General features: G+C 37.0%; 1 protein-coding gene across 12 annotated transcripts in view; it reads right to left on the bottom strand.

Moving 5' to 3' along the window:
- The window catches only part of YAP1 (Yes1 associated transcriptional regulator), a 107,721-nt gene that overhangs the window by 36,478 nt on the left and 50,098 nt on the right, over window positions 1-21,145 (bottom strand). For 4 of the 12 annotated variants that reach the window (XM_022562045.2, XM_022562049.3, XM_022562047.3 and 1 more), the window contains exon 4: window positions 856-975. The exons of 4 other annotated variants lie outside the window; for them this stretch is intronic. In XM_022562045.2, the coding sequence (XP_022417753.1) occupies window positions 856-975 (120 nt within the window). The remainder of the gene's footprint in view (window positions 1-855; window positions 976-21,145) is intronic. 4 more of the 12 variants (XM_022562046.2, XM_022562050.2, XM_022562048.2 and 1 more) reach the window with 1 other exon arrangement.

The following is a 21,145-nucleotide window of genomic DNA, read 5'->3' as shown; positions in this document are numbered from 1 at the left end:
GTGATCTGCACATTGTTTTCATTTAGCTGCATCCAGTCCAAGACGAAAGCTTTAAAACCACAATGATCTGCTCCTTTTTAAATACATTTTTCCATGGCTTTGGAAAAATGTCTCAGAAACCCAAATGAAGAAACTGAAAACAGTGAAAAAATATGTGTAAAAAGGCCCTAAAAAAAATGTATACTATTATCAAAATATGCACATTTGGGAGGCGAGTATTTCTTTGTGCAAATGGTGATTTTTGTCATTTGATTTGGAGGGAAATATGGCTTATTTTGGGTTTGTTTCCTAAATGAAAAACAAAGGAAAAACCCCCTTTACTTAAAAAAGGGGGGGGCAGAAGCGAAGAGAAGGAAAAAAAGGCTTTCATTGGTCTATCTCTAGGGTGACAGGGTACCCACCACCCCCCCTAGGATAGAAAACATTATAATACCCAGGCACAGGATGGTACTCATTGCTCTCTTAAGTTAAGCATAAGCAGACACCACGTTACTGACAAAAGTTGATATCCCAGGTTTTAGATGAAGCGACAGACTGATTATTTCTGTAGCTAGAAAGATCATTTTAAACACGATCACTGTGTTTCCCCAAAATGTGAAAGGAACAGTGAGTCTGGTTAGTAAACCACCACAACATTCCTCCAACCCCATCCCAAGAAGTCCAAGCTAAAAGGCCGATTTAGACCTGAATTTCTCAAGTTTAAAGTGAAAGGTATAAAAACAGTACTTGGATAAGTTGGATGGGCAGTCATTTTTTAAAATTATGAAGCAGTGCAATTTAATTTAAATGTACCTTCCCAAATTCACATACCAAAAAACAGTCATCAAAAATATCTAAAAAGATTCTGAGATGAACCTTTACCAAAACGAGGGTCAAGCCTGGGGTCTAGCCAAGAGGTGGTCTTGTTCTTATGGTTTATATAGTATATTTCTCCATCCTGAGTCATGGCTTGTTCCCATCCATCAGGAAGAGGACCTATAAATACAGAAAAAAAATCACGGTTGGTTTTTAACTTGGTGCATCTAAAAAAAAAAAAAAAAAAAAAAAGTGGGAGGGGTGCTAATTTAAAAAGAAAACACATTCTGACATAAAACAACTCATTAATGCAGAATTAACAATGTGCTCAGAGAAGAAAGGTAAACCTGTATACTTGATTCTTCTCCACTAAAAGGAAATTACCCAATAATAAAATCTACACCCCCAAAGACACAGATGTAAAAAAGGTCAGATTTTTAGAAAATGCTCTGGAAGTCATGACCCAAATAACTGTTATTAGTGTTAATATAAGACATGGAGTGCTACAGCTCAGGGACCATCCCCCCAATCCAGTCAGTTTTGGGACAGTACCTTCCTAGAGAACCCAAAAGGTTCTTTAATAAGGAATATATGCAAGTGTTCTCAGAGTACCTACAGTATCATAAACATTCTGCTTAATATAAAGCACAGTTTAGCTAAGACTGCCAAGTACCATTTATTTCCATTATTTATGTGACTGACTCACACCAAGAAAACTGTAATAGAGAAAACATGGTTCAAAAAAGCTTATTCTTAAGCAGCCTGGAAGTTGCTAGGAGGTGGGGATTGTGGCTAGAAGTTTAAGTTTGTCAGAGACTTGGGAAGGGGGCAGAGTAAACACCACAACTGCCGGAAGGCAAAGTTCTCAGGAAGAAAAAGAGAAAAGGTACAAATTTCAAAGCTACAGAGTGAGGAAGTAATACCTGGGAGATAGGGCTAAAGAATATAGAAAGTATAAGAAGATTATTGTATCTTTATGAGGGTAGGGAGGCTAGACAGTTGCTTTTAAGAGGTAATAGCAATGAAAAGAGAGGCCCAGTATAAACCACTAAATTCAGGCATATTTCCTCATTGTCTCTCCCACTCCCCGGCTTCCACTTCCTACTCCCACCAGGAATCAGAAAAGGCAAAGGTAAATTGGGAGAGTCTGAGCAAATGCCTAAAATTTTCCATCTGTGGACCAACACGAATTGACTGCTTACTGTGTGCCAGTCCCTGTGCTAAGTATATTAGGTACATTAACTCGTTTAATCCTTACAATGACCAAGGACATAAGCAGTAGTACTATCTCCATTCTAATGGGGAAACTGAGGCACAGAGTGGTTTAGTCGGTACATCACAAAGCTAGTGTCAGAGATGATAAACTTAGCGCCTAATTCCTGAGACATTTTTCTCATAACACTTCTTTTTATTCACCTCCCACATCCAAGATCAGAGACTAAGTATGTTTCCTGTGCAAAAATGGAACAAGTTCCTTCTTTCTATACTGGCAGTCCAACACAGCCTTAAGAGTAATGCTGAAAGAGTAATTTTGGTTAAACAGACCACTCACACAGGCCCATGGGACCCAAGGCCCTAATTCTAGGCCAGTTTCATTTGTATTAGGAACAGGCCAATTTGCTCCTATAGTATTATCAAAGATCTACTTTGATGGGGTCAAAATCCTGTTAGGGAATGCAGGCATGTGGAACTGGAGTGTTCTGTACTCCTAGACAGGCCACAGCGGGAAGACCCTTCTCCAGTCCTGAATATGGAACTCTGCACACAATGCTAACCATGTCCAGAGTTGAACTTTGCTGCAGAAATCCTGTGTTTACTAAAAAGTGAATGGGAAGCAGATCTGTTTAACACATGTAAATCAAACAAACCACTTTTCTCAGCAGCCTTCAGTGTCACTTTGGGTTCTATTTCCCCACTAGGAAGACAGAACCTCCAGAACTGAATATTAAGGGTTTGTTACTGACTTTAATTGCGAAGATGGCTCAATTGTAAAATGCTTCTGAAAAACAAGTAATTAAAATTCTAACTTCCTAAGATATCATGATGATGAACAAGTCACTGGATGCCTTTGGAAGCATCAACCCAATGGCCCTAACAGACCTCATTATAGCCTCCAAACCTGCCTCCTGAGTAAATGGATTCCCTACTTTTTTTTTTTTTTAAACAATATCACTCTCTACCTTTGTTGTCTGAGTTAGAACCAAGAACAGTATCTTGGATACAAATCAACTTTCCCTTTCTGCTCCACCCACTCCATGCTGTAGACTCCACTTAACACTCTGACTGATCTGTTGCAGCCCGTCTCTAAGAATTCAACCATCAATAATTTTCAGCTCTTTTTCTTAACCACTACAGATCTTTGCTCCTTGGTGTCTGACTTCTTGTTTCCTCTCCTCATTCCAGTGTCTCCTATCAAACAGCCACCAGGGTTTTCTTCTTAAAATACTACCCAATCAACATTTATATGTTACTCACTGATTTTAAAAACGTTTCCCTTGCTCTCTACCATCAAAAGGAAAATGCCAGCTGGACTCATTTCTTAATAAGTCTTCCTCACACACCCAACCCTCACTCTACTTCCCCAAGTTTTCACAAAATCATGCCATCTCCTTATATGTACTATTCGTGCTATCACAGACAGCCTTCTGCCCCATCTCTTATAAACTCTTATTCACCTTAAAAGAGAAAGCTCAGATGTCACCCCTTTGATTCAGCCTTCCCTGATTACCCCACATAAAATCATTAACTTCCTCTTCTACTCTGTATTAATGTTTTAACAGATAGAGCTGTATTTATTTGCTTACATGTCTGCCTTCCTGACAATGACCAGGCCACTTATCTTTTAACTCGTGTCCAGTATCTGAGTAATTGCTCACTAGATATTTAATGGAAGAATGAACATCCTGCCTTATAATACTTTGAACTTTCTATAAACAAGCTTAAAATCATATAGTACATATATGGGGTTGGCCAAGAAGTTCGTTTGGGTTTTCCCGTAAGATGTATACAGAAGATAAATATCACAAATATATCAAAAACTTCAAATTGTCTATGCATTCACACACTGACATGAGCCACAAACGTTCCTTCACAGCGACTGTACTCATTAGCCTATCACAGAACCAGATTTTGTCATAAACTATAAAACTTTTAATACAAAATCGTATTTATATATTTATAATTCATATACATGCCCTATCTGTGATTTTAAAAAATAAAAGCTACACACTGTACAGACACTCTTAACTCATAGCTGTAGGCAACATTTTTGGATGGAATTTCTCCCCCAATAAAATCAACGGCATATTTTATGTACATGAAAGCTAAACTGCATAAAGACAGTTCAGTTTCCCAGATATGCATCTCCTTTTAGGGCAGGTTTATAAATTTTAAAAGGTGGGCTTCCCTGGTGGCTCAGTGGTTAAGAATCTGCCTGCCAATGCAGGGGACAGGGGTTCGAGCCCTGGTCTGGGAAGGTCCCACGTGCTGTGGAGCAACTAAGCCTGTGGGCCACAACTACTGAGCCTGTGCTCTAGAACCCGCGAGCCAAAACTACTGAGCCTACGTGCCACAACTACTGAAGCCCATGTACCTAGAGCCTGTGCTCCGCAACAAGAGAAGCTACCGCAATGAGAAGCCCATGCACCACAACAAAGAGTAGCCCCGCTCACCACAACTAGAGAAAGCCCACGCACAGCAACGAAGACACAACACAGCCAAAAAAAAAAAAAAAAAAAATTAAAAAGGCAAGACAAATGTACACCTCAGAATCACTTTCTTAGCTACAAGAGTTGTCATGTAATTTCTGTGAAGTTTCTGATACATGCATTTATGTAATACTGGTAATGAAGGCAGTAAAGCAATATATACTTTTAATGTCGTGGCCTAATAAAGGCTTCATTGTCATTCCAATCTGATTCTTGATATAGTGATTCATAACTTCTCTAAAAATTAAAATTTCAATGGGACACTGTGTTAAAGAGACTCTAAATAGATTTAAAATATTTCCCTGAAATATCCTTTACATAAGACAAATTTCACTAACATTAGATTAAGTAAAAAGGGAAAAAAAAGAATTAAATATGGCACAAGATGTTACGGAAAAACCCAAAACAACTTTTTTTCAATTAATAAGCTTATAAGCAGAATATGTGAATGACGTTATTAATGCAGTGTTTTTTGCACCTTAAACCTTTTGTTCATAAGTGTATTTCACTTTTACAGTTCATCTGAATTTAAAAAATGTTTAAGATTTGTAGAAATGCATAATGGAAAAGTGAAAGTTTCTTGTAATCTATTCCCTGGGGGAAAAACTGAACAACTTTAGTTTTGTGATATGTTCTCGATTTTTTTCTTGTGCACAGTTTGTGACACACATGCATAACCACTGATGTCATGCTCTACCTGAACCATACTTGCTGTATTCACTTAATATATATTATAGACATATTTTCTTAACACAACACATAAGTCTCTCTCATTCTTTTTAATGGCTTCACAGATCTTACTGCACAGATATATTAGAATTCATTTATCCCTTTTCCCAGTGTTACATATCAGAGTTCTTTGTAAATTTTTTTGCTGTTATAAATAATAGTGCAATGCACAACCTCTGGGGGGCAGCAATGGCAGCAACACCTCTACCACTAACTAGCTCCATTAGTACCATCACACACCATGTTCTTAGCCATATCATACAGATGAAACACAGTTACATTCAGACAGATCACTTGCCCAAGGTAAACAATAAAGTAAACTTCCCTAAGGTAAAGATTTAAACCCAGGCAGTCTGACTTCAGAGCTTCTGCTTTTAAACCATACAACACACCGCTTCCCAAAGATATAAATACATTCCCCAAAACTTATGCAGGTGTTTCCATACATTAAATTTGCAAATAATCAAAAACAAAGCTCTAACTAATTTTAGACATGAGGATATGAAGGAGAGACAAGCCTGGTATACAAATAAAGAGCGTAGTGATTTCTGCCTATTTTCTCATCATATTTCTAATTAAAGAATTAAATAATGTACATATGAAATAGAATAATTACTATATAATTAATTTTATAAGCACTCAAATTGATACCAAATATACATACTAAACACAAAAGAATGCTTTTATATTCACTTATGTTGTTCACTTAACATTGGAGAAAAATTTAATGTTGTGTGTAAAGAGACTGTCTAAAATAGGATGTCCGCTTTATAAAAAAAGAAAGCTACTACTGATAAAGGCAAAGGAGTAGAGGAGGAAAGATTACCTTTAAACAGCTTTGCACCACAATCGAATTCTTAGTAATAGAAAAAAGAAAACTGAAAAGAAACAAATCTTCAATGTGAACTAAATAAACAACAATAGACCTGGGCTTTATTCACCCACAAAAAGAATTTTCAGTTAAATGCTCTCTCTTTAGAAGAAATTTGGTGACCTGATAATGCAAGGTTTCTATGTCATTATGGTTAAACTAAGCTAACTGCCGAATAACCATAAGAAGGTGAGAAAGCAAGAGTGATGTATTTTCTGAATCATCAAGCTGCACAGGCTACTGAAAGTTTGATGCAAGCATCTGTTTGGGCTAGAGTTGGAATGGAGTAAGGTCAGTAAGTCTAAGGGGAAATCTAGGCTTCTCACAAAACTAGATTTATAATAACAGGAGACTACAGGGACAGATCAAAATAAATGTAGAATACCTTTGAGTTCAATTTACATCTTGATTTTAGTGTCATAAATATTCTAACTTCTCCAAGGAGTATATAAAATGAAGCAAACAGAAGTAGCAATATTTTATTTACTTAAGATAAATACAAGCTGAGCCCCACCCCTAGAATTTCTGACTCAGTAGGTTTGGGGCTGGGCCTGAAAATTCCCAGATGATGCTGATGCTGCTGGTCCAAGGAACATACTTTTGACAAACACTGACCTAAAAATAACTACTTAGAATTCTTTGGCTGGTATAGAACTGTTTCTTGAATTTATGTAACTTGTATAAAACTATAATTATTCACTGTTAGGCATCATGGGCAGTTCAGAGGCCGAACTATCAAGCACTGCATGTCTGAGAATGGCACACAGCCACATCTGCTAGAATAAGATGAGGCAAATGGCTCAACATCTATCAGGATAAATAAAGTCATAAGAAGGGCGATGCTTCTTTTTTTAAAAAACTGAAATGGCTCAAGCAACTATCATGGAGAAGTAGACCAAAATACATTATCTTGTTTGTCCTCTAATGACCAGATGGAAATGAAGAGTAGGACTCTGGAGGCAAGTAAACTGATGTGATCCATGGGAACTACTACTCGTAACTTAGCTTTAAACCATTTTTAGCTGAGAACTCTTCACTTTCTCAATTCAAATGAAGAGTCATCTCTCTGTGCTGGCAAAATATTTTCTTTATTATCTAATGCCATAAAACTTATCACACAGTATTATTTGTTTATATGCATTTTCTTCCAGGCTAGACTGTGAAATACCGAACACAGGAGTGTATATTTTGCATTTTTCTATTTTACTGTCGAGTAGGATGCCTACTACTCAGCAAGGGCAGGAATTTACATGTTGGCTGACATTAATGTAATCAAAACAAAATTCAATTAAAATTCTTTATTTATGCTTGTAAGAGAAAAATATCCTGTTTCATCCTCTCCACGTAAGTTCAATTTCTCCATTATTTGGTATCACTTAAATTGAAGGCACAGGGATATAGCAAATTCTTTTATTCAGTTAAGTATTTATTGAGTCCCTACTATATTCAGGCTCTAATCTAGACCCCTGGACATATAGAGATAAGCAAAACAGTTCCTGTTTCATGGAATTTATGTTCTAGCCAGGAAGACAGGCAGATATGTATAGTACAATGTTGGCTAACAATAAGTGCAGTGAAAAAAAAACAAAAAACAAAATGAGTGCAAAAAAAACAACAACAAAAAACAAACCAGCATGAGTGCAAAACCAAAACCAAAACACACAAAACAACAAAAACAAAAACCTGGAAATGGTGTTTTTAAAATGTGGACTAAGAAGGGCCAAACTGAGAAAGTGACCTTAAAGCTGAGACTCGAACACAATGCAAGCCAGCGTGTGGTGATGTGGGGCATGAGCATTCCAGTCGGGGAAACAGCGAGGAGGCCAGTATGAAGGGGGTAGAATAAGCAAGGAATGAGGTATGGTGATTCACTTTGTTTTTATGATCCAGACTTGATCAGAAAACCTCTCAGCATTTTAACCAGTAAATAGTTGAATGGGTTATACCTAAAGGGGACCACCAATACTAAAGGATAATAACAATGTCTCCAAACTCATGGACAACCTCTAAACATGTGAGAGTGGGCAATAAACATTTTCATCCCAGATTATGCTTACATACACTAGAGGTAGGCCCTTTGACATGGGAAAGATATGGGAGTTTTCCAAGGCTGGGCTATCATGCCTAACCACCACATCAAAGTCTTTTGGAAAAAGGAGGAGATAAAAAATAAGCCCTGGATCAAGAAGGTAAACAGAAAGAGGTCATCATTTTAATAAGATGTAAAGAGGGTGAGAAATTTGAATTAGGACAAGCAAGAGAGAGCGGTAGGCTATAATTAAAGTAATTCATAAATTAGAATTACTTCCCTTGGGGGAAATAAATTTTTATGTAGGATTTACTACTACTGGTTGAACGATAACTACTATAACAAATACTAACTTCCTGCAATGTTTTGAAAACAAATAAAATACTCTATGTCATAATACTGAAGGTGACTCAACATCAACTTCCTGCTCTTGCCTAAGGACCTTCTTGCATTAGTAATGACTAACAAACCATTTGCAATGTCTAATCAAGCCAGAAAGTCTTGATTATGCCACAAGATGAACAACCTCTCCCTCTCACCTGCCCCACAATTCAGGAATAAAGATGTCACCCAGGACACTGAAAGTTTACTAAACACACCCCTATCATGGTTCAAAGTACAGGGCTATCAAGAAGTAGTTTCCTTAGAATGTAAGAGGAGTAGCTGGAGAAGTAGATGCAATACATCTTTCAAAGGAATCTAACTTTGAAGAATTTGTTTTGAAATTCTGGTCTCTTACACTTATGATGAATCACAAACTGTATTATTATACGTAAGGCATTGTTCTAAGTTTTTTTGCAAGCAAATTAACTCATTTAACAGTCCCATGGCATAGGTCCTATTATTATTCCCACTTTACAGATGAGGAAACTATTGCCTCAGATCACTTAGCCCAGACTAGTAACTGGCAGAGCCTGGATTCAAACCCAGATAGTTCTAGCTCTCCAGAACTCATGCTCTTAAGTACTACACTGCAAATACGACAAACATTAATGAAAAGTAGTGTTTTTTAAAATTTCTTTTCCTAGAACTTTCATGAAATCCCATTGCTTCAGTCATATTCATATAGATGGCTCCTACATCTTTAATGCTTCTCACAAGGTCAACACTAGTCTTTCTTCTCCACCAATTGGACACCAACACTTCACAAAACATGTCCTCATATTTTGAGTTGACGTTACTTTAAAATTCAATTGCCCCTGTTCCTCAAATCAAACTTTACTGTAGACTTTCGTATTTCCATGACTAAACTTTAGCAGTAGCCTACCAATTGGTTTTTTCTTTTTCTTTTTTTTTGCGGTACGCGGGCCTCTCACTGTTGTGGCCTCTCCCGTTGCGGAGCACAGGCTCCGGACACGCAGGCTCAGCGGCCATGGCTCACGGGCCCAGCCGCTCCGCGGCATGTGGGATCCTCCCAGACCGGGGCACGAACCCGTGTCCCCTGCATCGGCAGGCGGACTCTCAACCACTGCGCCACCAGGGAAGCCCTACCCATTGGTTTTAATCAACTGCAACATTAAACATTATATGTACCTTAAGAGCATCTTGCCTCACACCTTCTCTGGGGAAGTAGCTCTATGGCTCAGGGCTCCCTAAAGCCCACAGGAAAATTTCTCAAATCTTAATTGGTTATTCAAGGTCCTCTGTTGTCACGCATTACATAGCACAGTGCACAGGTTCTGAAAGCATCACCACTACCATTCATACCTCTCCTCATCCAGTTTCTTTCAGTCCTTCAAACTCTTCCTCCTCTCCTCTCTCCAGGACCACCCTGCAGGCACCTTTCTCCCTGCCCTCCTTGCTTAGCTAACGCCTTACTCATCCCTCCCCAATGTGAATGCCCCTTCCTCAAGAGGGCTTTGCTTACATATACAGTAGTTTCCTCTACTATTGCACCAGGTGCTCTCTCTTTGGTAAGATGATCCTATCACATTAGTAATTTAGTAATCCATTCAAAGTTAGTCCTCCTGCTGCATGGCCTGTCTTTCCAGTACTTAGCAGGGTCATGCACTTTTCACCTCCACATATATCCCCAATGCACACACCCCAGCCTGTCTCCTCCTAGCCTCCACTATTTTTACCCACTGAAATTCCACTCCATTTTCATGCTGTATCTTTGCAAAGCTTTTCTCAATTCCTATCCCACTAGTAAGAGTCCTCCCCACCTGTGAACTGAAATTGCACTTGTTTTTGATTTCTTGGATGCTCACTGAAGATTGTCTTGTATTTGTTCTTTTACACTGAGTTTAATTCAGAATTTATCATTCTGCCCTAGAATACAGAAAAAGAGTTTTCCTTTTTTTTTTTTTTGAGTGGGTATGTTCAATTTTGCAAGGTTGCTCAGGACAAGGATGGCATCATTCATCAGAAACTACCACCAGGTTAGACTGTGATTCTTTGATCTTGCAGATGTGTGGTTTTTAAAGTATTTGAGAACTAAAATATATGCACCCCTGACTCTTCTGCAGTTTTGCTTCCAAGGGAGTCTTTCATAACCACTAACATCTGAAATTCATATGCTTGACCTCATAAGTCCTAAACAATCCTTAACAAAATTCTGTCCACACTACTAAAATTTTGGAAAAGGTTGTCGTGTATAATAAACACTATAATATCACTGTCACTAACTTTTTTTGTGGCTTCAATAAGCAAAACACGGGACAAGCGTGTATAAATGCATTTGTTGAAGAAAATGCAGTTTATAAAATCAAGGCTTGGTAAAAAAAAATGATTTCTCTTCTGGCTTCCAAAGTAACTGTTTTATTCTCAGGGTGAAAACTGATTTAAAGTGTGCAGCTCTAAGTTATGAGCTCAGGTTTTGTCATTTTTGTGTACTGACCTAGAGGCTGGAGACTAAAAAGATGATAAATATACTGATGAAAATCTGCTTCAGGCAAATAAATGCAAGAGTGGTAGCCAAGCCGTTTCTTTTTTTTCCCCCTCGAGTTCAGGTGTTCTCCTATGTCATAAGTAGCTAGAAGATTCTTCTGCCCAACTACTAGAACATAGTGATGAGCCCAAACCCCCTGGAGATCACAATGCAGTGTAAGATGACTCTGGCCCATACATCTGCAGGCTTAGATTGGAATTCTGGCAATGTTACTTATCTGTATTCTACTCACTAGCATATACTGTGTCCCCAAGCACTATGCTCATGTCCTGTTTTAGCAGATGCCTCACTGAACTCTACTCATTTGCCTACATCCTGACATTTCTCCCCATCAAGCTCTAAGTCTTGAAGGAATCACCTTGATTTTTTTGCTCTTTATATCCGTAGAGCTTAGCACTACTACCAAATACAACCGAAGTTTGTTGAGCTGAAATGATTAAGAACTTATCTGTGAAAAGAAGGATTGATTGATCTTGGTCAAGTCAGTCTCTCCGATCCTTAGTTTGTGCTTTTACAGATGATAGACTTTTTTTATAAGTTGGTAACGTTTTGCAGCATTTTTTTTTTTTTTTTTTTTTTTTGCAGCACATGGGCCTCTCACTGTTGTGGCCTCTCCCGTTGCGGAGCACAGGCTCCGGACGCGCAGGCTCAGCAGCCATGGCTCACGGGCCTAGCTGCTCCGTGGCATGTGGGATCTTCTCAGACCGGGGCACGAACCCATGTCCCCTGCATCGGCAGGCAGACTCTCAACCACTGTGCCACCAGGGAAGCCCCTGCAGCATTTTTATATTAAATGAGCTCTCATATGAAATGGTGGAGTCATCCATTTGTATTAGGCACTTAGTAAAGGTCTTTTCCCAACTGAAAATAGAAATATTAATAAAATAAAACAAGGAATAACAAAGTGGATCTTTAATAACATTTCTATGGTTTTAAGTTCACCATTCTAGAGTCTTCTATCTGTGTAGTCCATGAACCAGCATTATAGCACCTCCTGCAAATCTGTTAGAAATGCAGAATTTTACATCTCACCCCTGACCTATGGAATCAGAATCTGCATTGAAAAAAATCCCCAGGCGATTCCTTTACACATTACAAATTGAGAACCACTGATTTAAAATACGGAAAACTAACAATGCTTACTTTAAAACTCTTTTATAGAACTACCTACCACTAACCCAAATTTTACCAGTATAGCAAAAGTACCATCTGATGTGTTACTTGGTTAAAAAAACAAAAACCAATCATCTTTGATGCATTATAAATGAAATTAAACTCTAGAGACAGCATACTTTAAAGAAAACTGTGAAAGGTTTAGATTCAGACAGACCTGGTTTCAAATCCTGAATCCAATATTTAATTATTAGCCTTCTAACCTTGGGCAAGTTACTAATCTGCTTGATGCTCACTTTCTTTATCCAGAAAATGGAGACAAAGACCTTCTCAATTAATTGTTGAAAGGATTAAAGGAGAAAGTGCTTGACAAAGGGAAGGGCTTATAGTAGGTACTTATAAAAAAAAGTCGTTCCCTACTCTTTCCTGGAAGTTTTGCCATTTTGTTCTAACAATATATTTAACTTATGAAAACTTGTGTATAATATTGAGATAGGTTTATGAGAAAAACCTGGATCTCAAAGAGGAAATGACTGAATAACAACAACAGGGAACCTATAGAAGGTTTTCCCTTAGATAGTGGAAGAACCCTAGAGAGGAGTCATTTTTAATGGGCTCCCGAATTTTTCAGGATAAAGCTCAAACTTCTTAGTTGATCACACCAAGGCCTTCTTTAGATGTCTTTAGTCTCATCTCCCCACCATTCCATCACTACTTATATGGTGCTGGGGGGTGTCAGGCTCAGTAATCTCTCACATAATGCTATCTTTATCTTCCCTTTTCTTCCGTAAACTTAACTCCCACTCATCTACTAAAATTCAGGTTCTAAATTCAACCACTTCTCACCACTTCCCTTCCACCACCTTGGTTCACTGTTTCCCCTGAGTTATTGCAATTGCCCCCCAACTAATCTCCGTACTTTTAAAAAACTTACTCAGATCGTATCACTCCTCTGTTCAAAACCCACAAGTCCCTATATAATAGGGCTTCCGTGCTACCTTTCAGTGACTGTTCCAGTTGCAATGGCATTCTTACTGTGCCTCAAATGTGCCTCAGCAACTCTAAATCAGCTGTTGTGTTATGCATGGAACATTCCTCCCCTTTTCCTCAGATATCTTCATGGCTCTCAGTTCATTCAGATCTTTGCTCAAAAATCATCAATTATAGAGGCCTACACTGGAGAAACTATCTAAAATGATCATTTCCCTCCTCCATCCCCCAGTCAGTCACTCTCTGGCCCTTAACTGGTTTACTTTTCTTTTCTCTTTCCATTTGTAACTATCTGACACATTGTGTACTTGTTTCTATTCTGTACTCTCATGATTTAGAATCGTGTCCTGCACATATTTTCAATTTTTGTTGAGGGAACGAACAAATCTCTGGCTCCTTAAAGATGTCTGCTCTACCCTCCCGACCACTTATTCACTTGTTCCTCCTCCACTTTCTCAGCACTTGGTGCATGTCTCCCATAACATTTATTGTTATAATTATATGGGAAAAAAATTGTTTTACCTTGACTCCATAATCTGAGTGGCCATTACAATGATGTCTAGTACAAAGTAGAGCATTTGATATTTGTTGAATGAATGATGTGGAAAGAGAACAATTCAATTGTCTCAAGGTGAATAATAAGACTGTTAAAAATCATCTGTCTCTTTGTCTGTTATAGCTAGATGAACTTCCTAGAGGAAAAGGCCAAGTATAAGTTCAGAGAACTTTCTAATATGCAACTCTTCAGATTTTCTTCAGCGTAACTTGAGTGTTTTAGATTTTAACTTAATAGCTTACAGAGTTTTAGTATGTAAATTTATAAAAGATTAGCTTTCTATAAAGTTCATTTAGACTTCAGACATGTTCAGATAAAGCAATGACCTTTTGGTAAAATTTTAACCTAAAGTTTTATCACCTCTTTACCTTATTGACATCAAAAGAAAATATTATTTTGGAAAACTCTATTGTTGCAGGATTTTTTTCATTTCACTGATGCTGCCTATATATGGTAGTCTATGGATATCATTTTTAAAGAATTAGCATCTTAATCTTTCACACAAATATTTCTCTTATGAGTCATAAAATTATTGTAGCAAGAGAGTAGCCAGAAGGATTTAGAAATCAGTAGGAAAGACAAAAATAATATTCTAACACTTATCAAGAGAAAAAACAGGCATTTATTTGGTTCTTAAATGTAAATAATTTAATCTCTTTCTCATCCTTTCTACTCCAAAGCTGAGCAAAGTTTCCAAATAATCACTACAAATAATCACTGGAGAAAAGTTGAACATGGACACCTATATTTTTAAACACCACTATCTAATAACTCATTATACTAAGAAAGCTGGTGGCAAGGATACTTATCAAATTTTTTTCTTTATACTCTTTACAATATTATCCTACTCTTCTAAGTTAGTCTCTTGGTTAACATAACAGAAATATGCTTATATCCTTTTCTTCTTCATTAGGTTCAGTATTTACAATAAAATCTCAGTAACTTTCAGAATTCAAATGAGCTTTACTTTCCCAAATGATTACTTAAGAGACTTCTAATAGATTTTTTAAAATATTTGTTATTCATGCTCTAAGATCAGGTCAAGGGACATCAACAATCTTGAGTTTCTATATATCTCCCTTTGCTTTAGAAGAAAACCCCTAAAGTAAAGCAAAGACAGAAAGGAATTACCTTGTCTGAAATAATAGGGCATATAACTAAATGTGTGAATACGGTACTGCCTAACACACTTGAGATTTAGATAATTATTTGGGATATCACAATTCTCAAGTGGACACAATCTTAGGAAAATGTTGACACTATAAAAAATACTGTTCTGAAGGTACTGAAAAACCAAGTAACTATATGTCCACTTTTCAACATGATTATTTTGGGCTTCTTTAATAAAGGAATGAAGAAATGAGTACTACTTTAAAAACAGTTCTATATCGTACATGCCAATACCTTAAGTAATACATAAACACACACCTCGATTCCAGAATAACTGAATTTAAAGTTCTGCTGATATATTTGGGGTGAAGGGTGTCTTGCTCTGGGAGTCATTTTAGAAGTGTAGCTGGGTAGAATCAGAATAAAGAATGATAATCTATCAGCCAACATCTATTGTTCCATTTGCTAAATGTTGCTGCCTTGCCCAGGTATTCTGAGTTTTAATATTATTTAGAAAATACTTTTAAGTTAAAAATCATGACTGGAATCAGTTAATATCAAGAGTGATCCAGGGGGACTTCCCTGGTGGCGCAGTGGTAAAGAGTCCACCTGCCAATGCAGGGGACATGGGTTTGATCCCTGGTCCAGGAAGATCCCACATGCCGCGTCACAACTAAGCCTGTGCGCCACAACTACTGAGCCTGCACTCTAGAGCCCGCGAGCCACAATTACTGATCCTGCGTGCTGCAACTATTGAAGCCCATGCACCTAGAGCTCGTGCTCCACAACGAGAAGCTACCGCAATGAGAAGCCCACGCACCGCAACTGAAGACCAGCCCCCGCTCGCCGCAACTAGAGAAAGCCCGTGTGCAGCAACAAAGATCCAATGCAGCCCCCAAAAAAAAGAAAAAAAAGACTGATCCCCAGTATAGAGGGAGCGAAAAGCTCTCGCCATCAGAGTAAAGTAGAGGCCATTAGCTGCTCGGACACAAGTGGCATGTTTCATCAAGCAGCAAAGTCATGAAGCCATCAAGATTTTAAAATGCCATGTGTAGGCCATCACGGGGTTTAACAAAGACTTCAGAAGAACTCCTATATACTGAAGATATGATAATTGCAAGCTATGTCATCTGCAACTTGCTTGGACATTCTCATTGAATTATTTTTTCTATTTCACAAATAAATATTTTTACCTTCATAATCCCTATATATTGTTTACTGATAACTTTTATTAAAATGAAATGGACTGGTCCATATTTTTAAACAGGAAAAATGGTTCTTGTTTCCATATTACTAACCATTTTTTCAGGAACTTAACAAGTAAATCAAGATACAAACTAAATAAAACAAACAGTTTCTTAAGGATTATATTCATTTGGATTATGCTTTTGCTTTTTACTATTTTCCCTTTTCCTGTGGCCATCTTTTCTTAATTTACCAAAATTTGCAGATGAGAAAAAAGCAAGCACTAATTCTGGTTTAAAAAAGATTATTTGGGATAAGAGATTGAGAGTAATAAAGTACACTGCCTCCGTCTCATACTTCATTCATTGCTTTGACTTTGGGCTTTATTACAGTTTTATTCCTGTTTGGTATACTTAAGTGTTGTTCCATATATTACGATTTCAGACTGACAAACAATTTCCATCTTACAATAATAAAAAACTTTAAGAATCAGAAAAGGTTTGACCCATGAGAAGAAAGCCATATTTATATTTAACACTCTTATCAACACTCTCACGCTTGGAGAATCTATGTGAAACTAAAAGCCAGAAGACAGCGCATGACTTGCGTAAGAATCAATGATGCATATTTGATGATAAAAAGCTTACAGAGATAAACATAACCCTAAAAAATAGTGTGGTAACAGATTTAAAAACTTATTTTAAATGAAGTAACAGTAATTACCAGGCAATGTAAACTGATTACACTGTAAAATATCAGGTCAGATCACATTTACTTTTATATATTCAATATATTATACCAAGCACGGTATATTGTTAATACTAATTTCTATGTACCCATCACTTTATATAAATTGTGTCATTTAATCTTCACAATAGCCCTATAAATTCAGTGTTACTATTATTATTGTCACCCCATTTTCCAAGTGAAGACATGGGGCACAGGTAGATATACTCACTTATCCAAGACCTCATAGTCAGTTAAGTGACAGAGCTGGGATTCAAACCCATGTCCACCTGACCCCGGAACCCTTGATCTTAACCCCTATTCTAAATTCCTTCTCAGTTCACTCCAAAGGTGAAAAGTAGAACTTAGAAGTTTGTGAACTACAACACATGAAGTAAGAATTATCAACTCCTAAAACCTGTGGTCAGCTTTGCAACTTCCCATACATCCTTACCTCTTCTGTGCTTTTTAAAGCTAAGAAACTCATATCAACTTTCTACCTGTTATTTTCACATTTCACATCTGTCCTATGTCATATTTTCCTTGGTAACAATCTCTCTTTCCCATTTGGTCTTTGGTCCTCTGACACAGATTACACAAAGCAGAAGTAATACGGCAGGCAAATATCAAGGAAGCTCTGTACTACCCACTCTGCTTGCTTCTGAATATTTTCCCCACTGCAATGGAGGTGCTTAGCAAATTCTTCCAACACACATCACCTTCCATGATCAAGAGGGCATTTTCTCCACCCATTTTGATATATTTCCTAGGAATTCCATGCAGGTTTTCATAATGGGGAAATCAGAAAGTGCTGCATTGGTAGATCTGGGCATTAGTCAAAAATAAATGCCAGACTTAAAACATGAAAATAATGAATCCCTTAAAATGTACCTGTAACAAGACATCTGACTTTGGATTGTTATCAAAGGTAAATTTTAAAAAAGCAGACAACTGGGCTCATTGATTTTGTATAATTTAAATCAAGGTTTACACAATTTTTAATGGTCCTAAACAGTCACCAGTCCTTTGGCACCAAGTTATTTCTGGATTATCACAGGGTATATTTTCTTGACTTTAATGCTGCTTTAAGATTCAGCAATCTTGTGGGTCACTGTTAACAAGCTACTAATAAAAAACTTAACATCTTCATATAAATAGAGCTGGTTAAAGGAGAATTACCACTTTTCTCTCCCCAAGTCCTTATCTTCTAATGTCTAAAACAAAAACCACTACTGTTTACCCAACTCTTAGCATGCAGAAGAACTATTTTATATAGATCCCAAGCATGCATCAAAAGGCTACTAATGTGCTATAAGCATAATACATTTTTAATATAACTTGTAAAGGGCAACATCAAGTAATTTAACGGAATAGGGTTTGTGTATACTTTTATATGTGTGTATATAATATTATATATTTTAATGTAAAGTAGAACTATTATCTTACTAAATTATTCAAATTTCCTTTAATTTTATAGTTTTCTTTTCCTCACTTTTCAAATTCCTTTCACAAAGTTCACTGTCTTGCCAATTAAATGGACAGTTAAAGAATATAAATTTCTTCCTAGGATCAAGTAAGGAACCCTTTCCAGGTGCAGCTTTGTTTTAAGTGATTTCTCAATTACATATATTTAGAAATTTGGCCAATTACAAATCACACATCTCCAGTCTAGCAATGAAATTCATCATTTCAACCTCATATTTTGAAAAAGGACTTATAAAAAGCAAAAGTAAACTAATCATTTTTGCTAAACCAAATCTGAGTGAAATTGGATTTCATAAAATCTTAGAACTGGAGGAAATCTTAAAATATTATTCAGTTCCATTAAAAATTATGCAGAAAACTGGAGAGTCTGGAGAAAATACAGTATTTTAAAGGAAAGTGGTCTGATTAGAAATAATTAGAACAGAACACAAAGCTGGACTCAAATATTTGAATGAGGAGAGCTTTTTAAAAAGACTAACACTAGAAAGTTCTTGTTAAAATAATTAATGATAAAAATGTAAATCAAGCTGCATTTAGCTTGATTAACCCAGTAAAGTGCTTCAAAAGAGCTGTGTAGCTTCCTCTTTTATTCAAAGGCTTCAGATTACCAGGTTCAGAAGGCATTCCCTTTAGGGTGAAAATTGTCTGTAGATACCCTGCTTAACTGGAAACAGCCTTGCTGCTTTGTTACAGTAAATACCCTGGAAATTTATTTATATACCCTCACAATTCTTGCTCACTGGCTCCAGGCTCTAAAAACTCAGAAGATTATTTTCCAAGCACAGAGGAGCATCAATTTTGCTGCTTTTCTCAAGGAGAAATCCTTGACTGAGAGATAAGATCATTTTCTCTTAAAGCTATTTGAGAAATCATGCTGTGTAACCTCAGTGGAGAATGCACAGCCGCCAAACTCCATGGGTTTGTTACAGATGGATAAGGAGGAGACCCTGGGTTGAACCCTTATTAAAATGACATTATGGCTATAACTTTATGTGAACATGAGGTTATCAAGATTATAGTTCCCATGACATTCATTCCCAAGCATTTCAACACCATGTAGAAGTCTTCTATTTGTTTTTAAATAGTCACTCAATGTTTCTCAGATGTGAAGTGAGACTAATAACAGCACCTAACTTAAATGACCATTATGAGAATTGAATGAGATTGTACAAAATGACCTCATCAGGAAGCCTGACATATAAACAGGGCTTCCTATTATTATTTAATACCTTCTACTACCATTTAAACATGCTCAGGTCTCTTTGGGGGTGGCTTTTCCCATTTCAGGTCCTCCCTCCAACCCTCTCTGTCTCGTGCAATGCCCCCCCCACTCCGCTACCCACCCACTACAATCGTGCTTCTTGCCACTTTACTCAAACTGTTCCTGCCAGTCACCTCTTTTATTAATATACAGCAGTAAGCATGTCTATTAATTTATATGCAGTATATAAAAACACATTTCATATTTTATAAAACGCAGAGCTGAAATAAAAGATACACAAATATTCTAAAATCTATTAAAACCAATTTGATATATACTTTTGGTTTTAAACATAAATCTGAACACAAATTCTCCCCATTTCCTTAGACCATTACTATTAGAAATTTTAATAGGAAAAACATAAACAAACCACTGTTCTAAAAGAATCATAATCAATCTTTTAGATGCAAAATGCCTAATCTTTCAAAATAAAATTTAAATTAATGAGTTATTTGTTACTACTTTCCCAGGTATAGTTTTTGATGGATTATGACAAAATAAAAAATGTGCGTCATCTTCTTCGGATTATAAATACGAAGCAGCTTTCAGAACTTTTATTTGGAAATTTGATAATTAAAAAAATGGTTGTCAAGTAAAAATATCAGTCAATAAATACTTGCATAATTTTTTGCTTTTGAAAAATTTTAACTCAAGTGTCACATATAAAACAGGTTCTGAGGATAAGTAAATGTACTGATATTAAAATTAGCTAAAATGGAAGATAAAATGGAAGATTATATAAACTCTTCAAGAGTTTATATACAGAAACTTTATGACAAGAGAAGCTCAGTCATGAATCTTGCCTTGACTTTCATTTTCTTGAATCCTTTCAAGTGTTCAACCCACCAAAGGCAAGAACATAGAGTTAATGCAACAGCAAAAACATTCTCACACATTGTCACCATCTTTAGGGGCAGAAGGACATTTCAAATTTTGTGACCTTTCCTGGTCAAGGAATCCTTGTGACAATGAACTGTACCACCCTCTCCAACTCTACCAGCCCCTTTCCAAAGGCTGCTGTTTAAGAAAATCTACAGTGCAGCTTCCAATAGTATCATGTTGATCAGTTTGTTGGGTAGGGAAGATGGATGGGCTGTGAAGGAGGAAGCCATTAAGACCACTAGGGCTGCCAATTACAGTTGCCATCTGTGCCCTGACCCAGGACACTCAGTAAAGGGGATAAAGTGTGTTTGTGTGTGTTTGGGTGAGGTAGGGGAATGGTCAGAAATCCAGCCCAAATGCTCAATCCTGGATGCCAGGCATAGGGCTGCATCTTCCCAGAGGAAGGGGTAACCTTTTCCTAATATGCACAAAGATGCCTAATGGGTAGCTATGGCCTTGGGCCCATGTAACAAAGAAGAAGCCAGACAATATCTAACTGACCTAGGGAAGAAGGAACTAAAGATTTACTTAGTATCTACTCCGTACTAGAACTGTAATATAAAAGCTTTATATGTTTTATATGATTTCCTTTAATATCTTCCTCTCTATAATAAGGGGCATGACCACTACCCATTATATAGATGAGAAAAACGGCAGATTTAAGTAAACTGCCAAACAGGAGACAGAAAAAAAATTTATACTCAGGTTTATCTTCCGTGAAAAAGGTGGAAATGTGTTAAATAACATGTACCGGCCCTAAGAAAGATGCTTTGAGCTTTATAAGTTGCTACCTTCCAGTTACTCTCAAGATAGAAC

The sequence above is a fragment of the Delphinapterus leucas genome, chromosome 7 (genome assembly GCF_059928025.1).
Source record: "Delphinapterus leucas isolate spDelLeu-1000000601 "Yukka" chromosome 7, BTC_Dleu_Yukka2, whole genome shotgun sequence".
NCBI classification, from domain to species: domain Eukaryota; kingdom Metazoa; phylum Chordata; class Mammalia; order Artiodactyla; family Monodontidae; genus Delphinapterus; species Delphinapterus leucas.
Note: the sequence above shows the minus strand (reverse complement) of the source record. Positions and strands in the feature narration are given on the sequence as shown.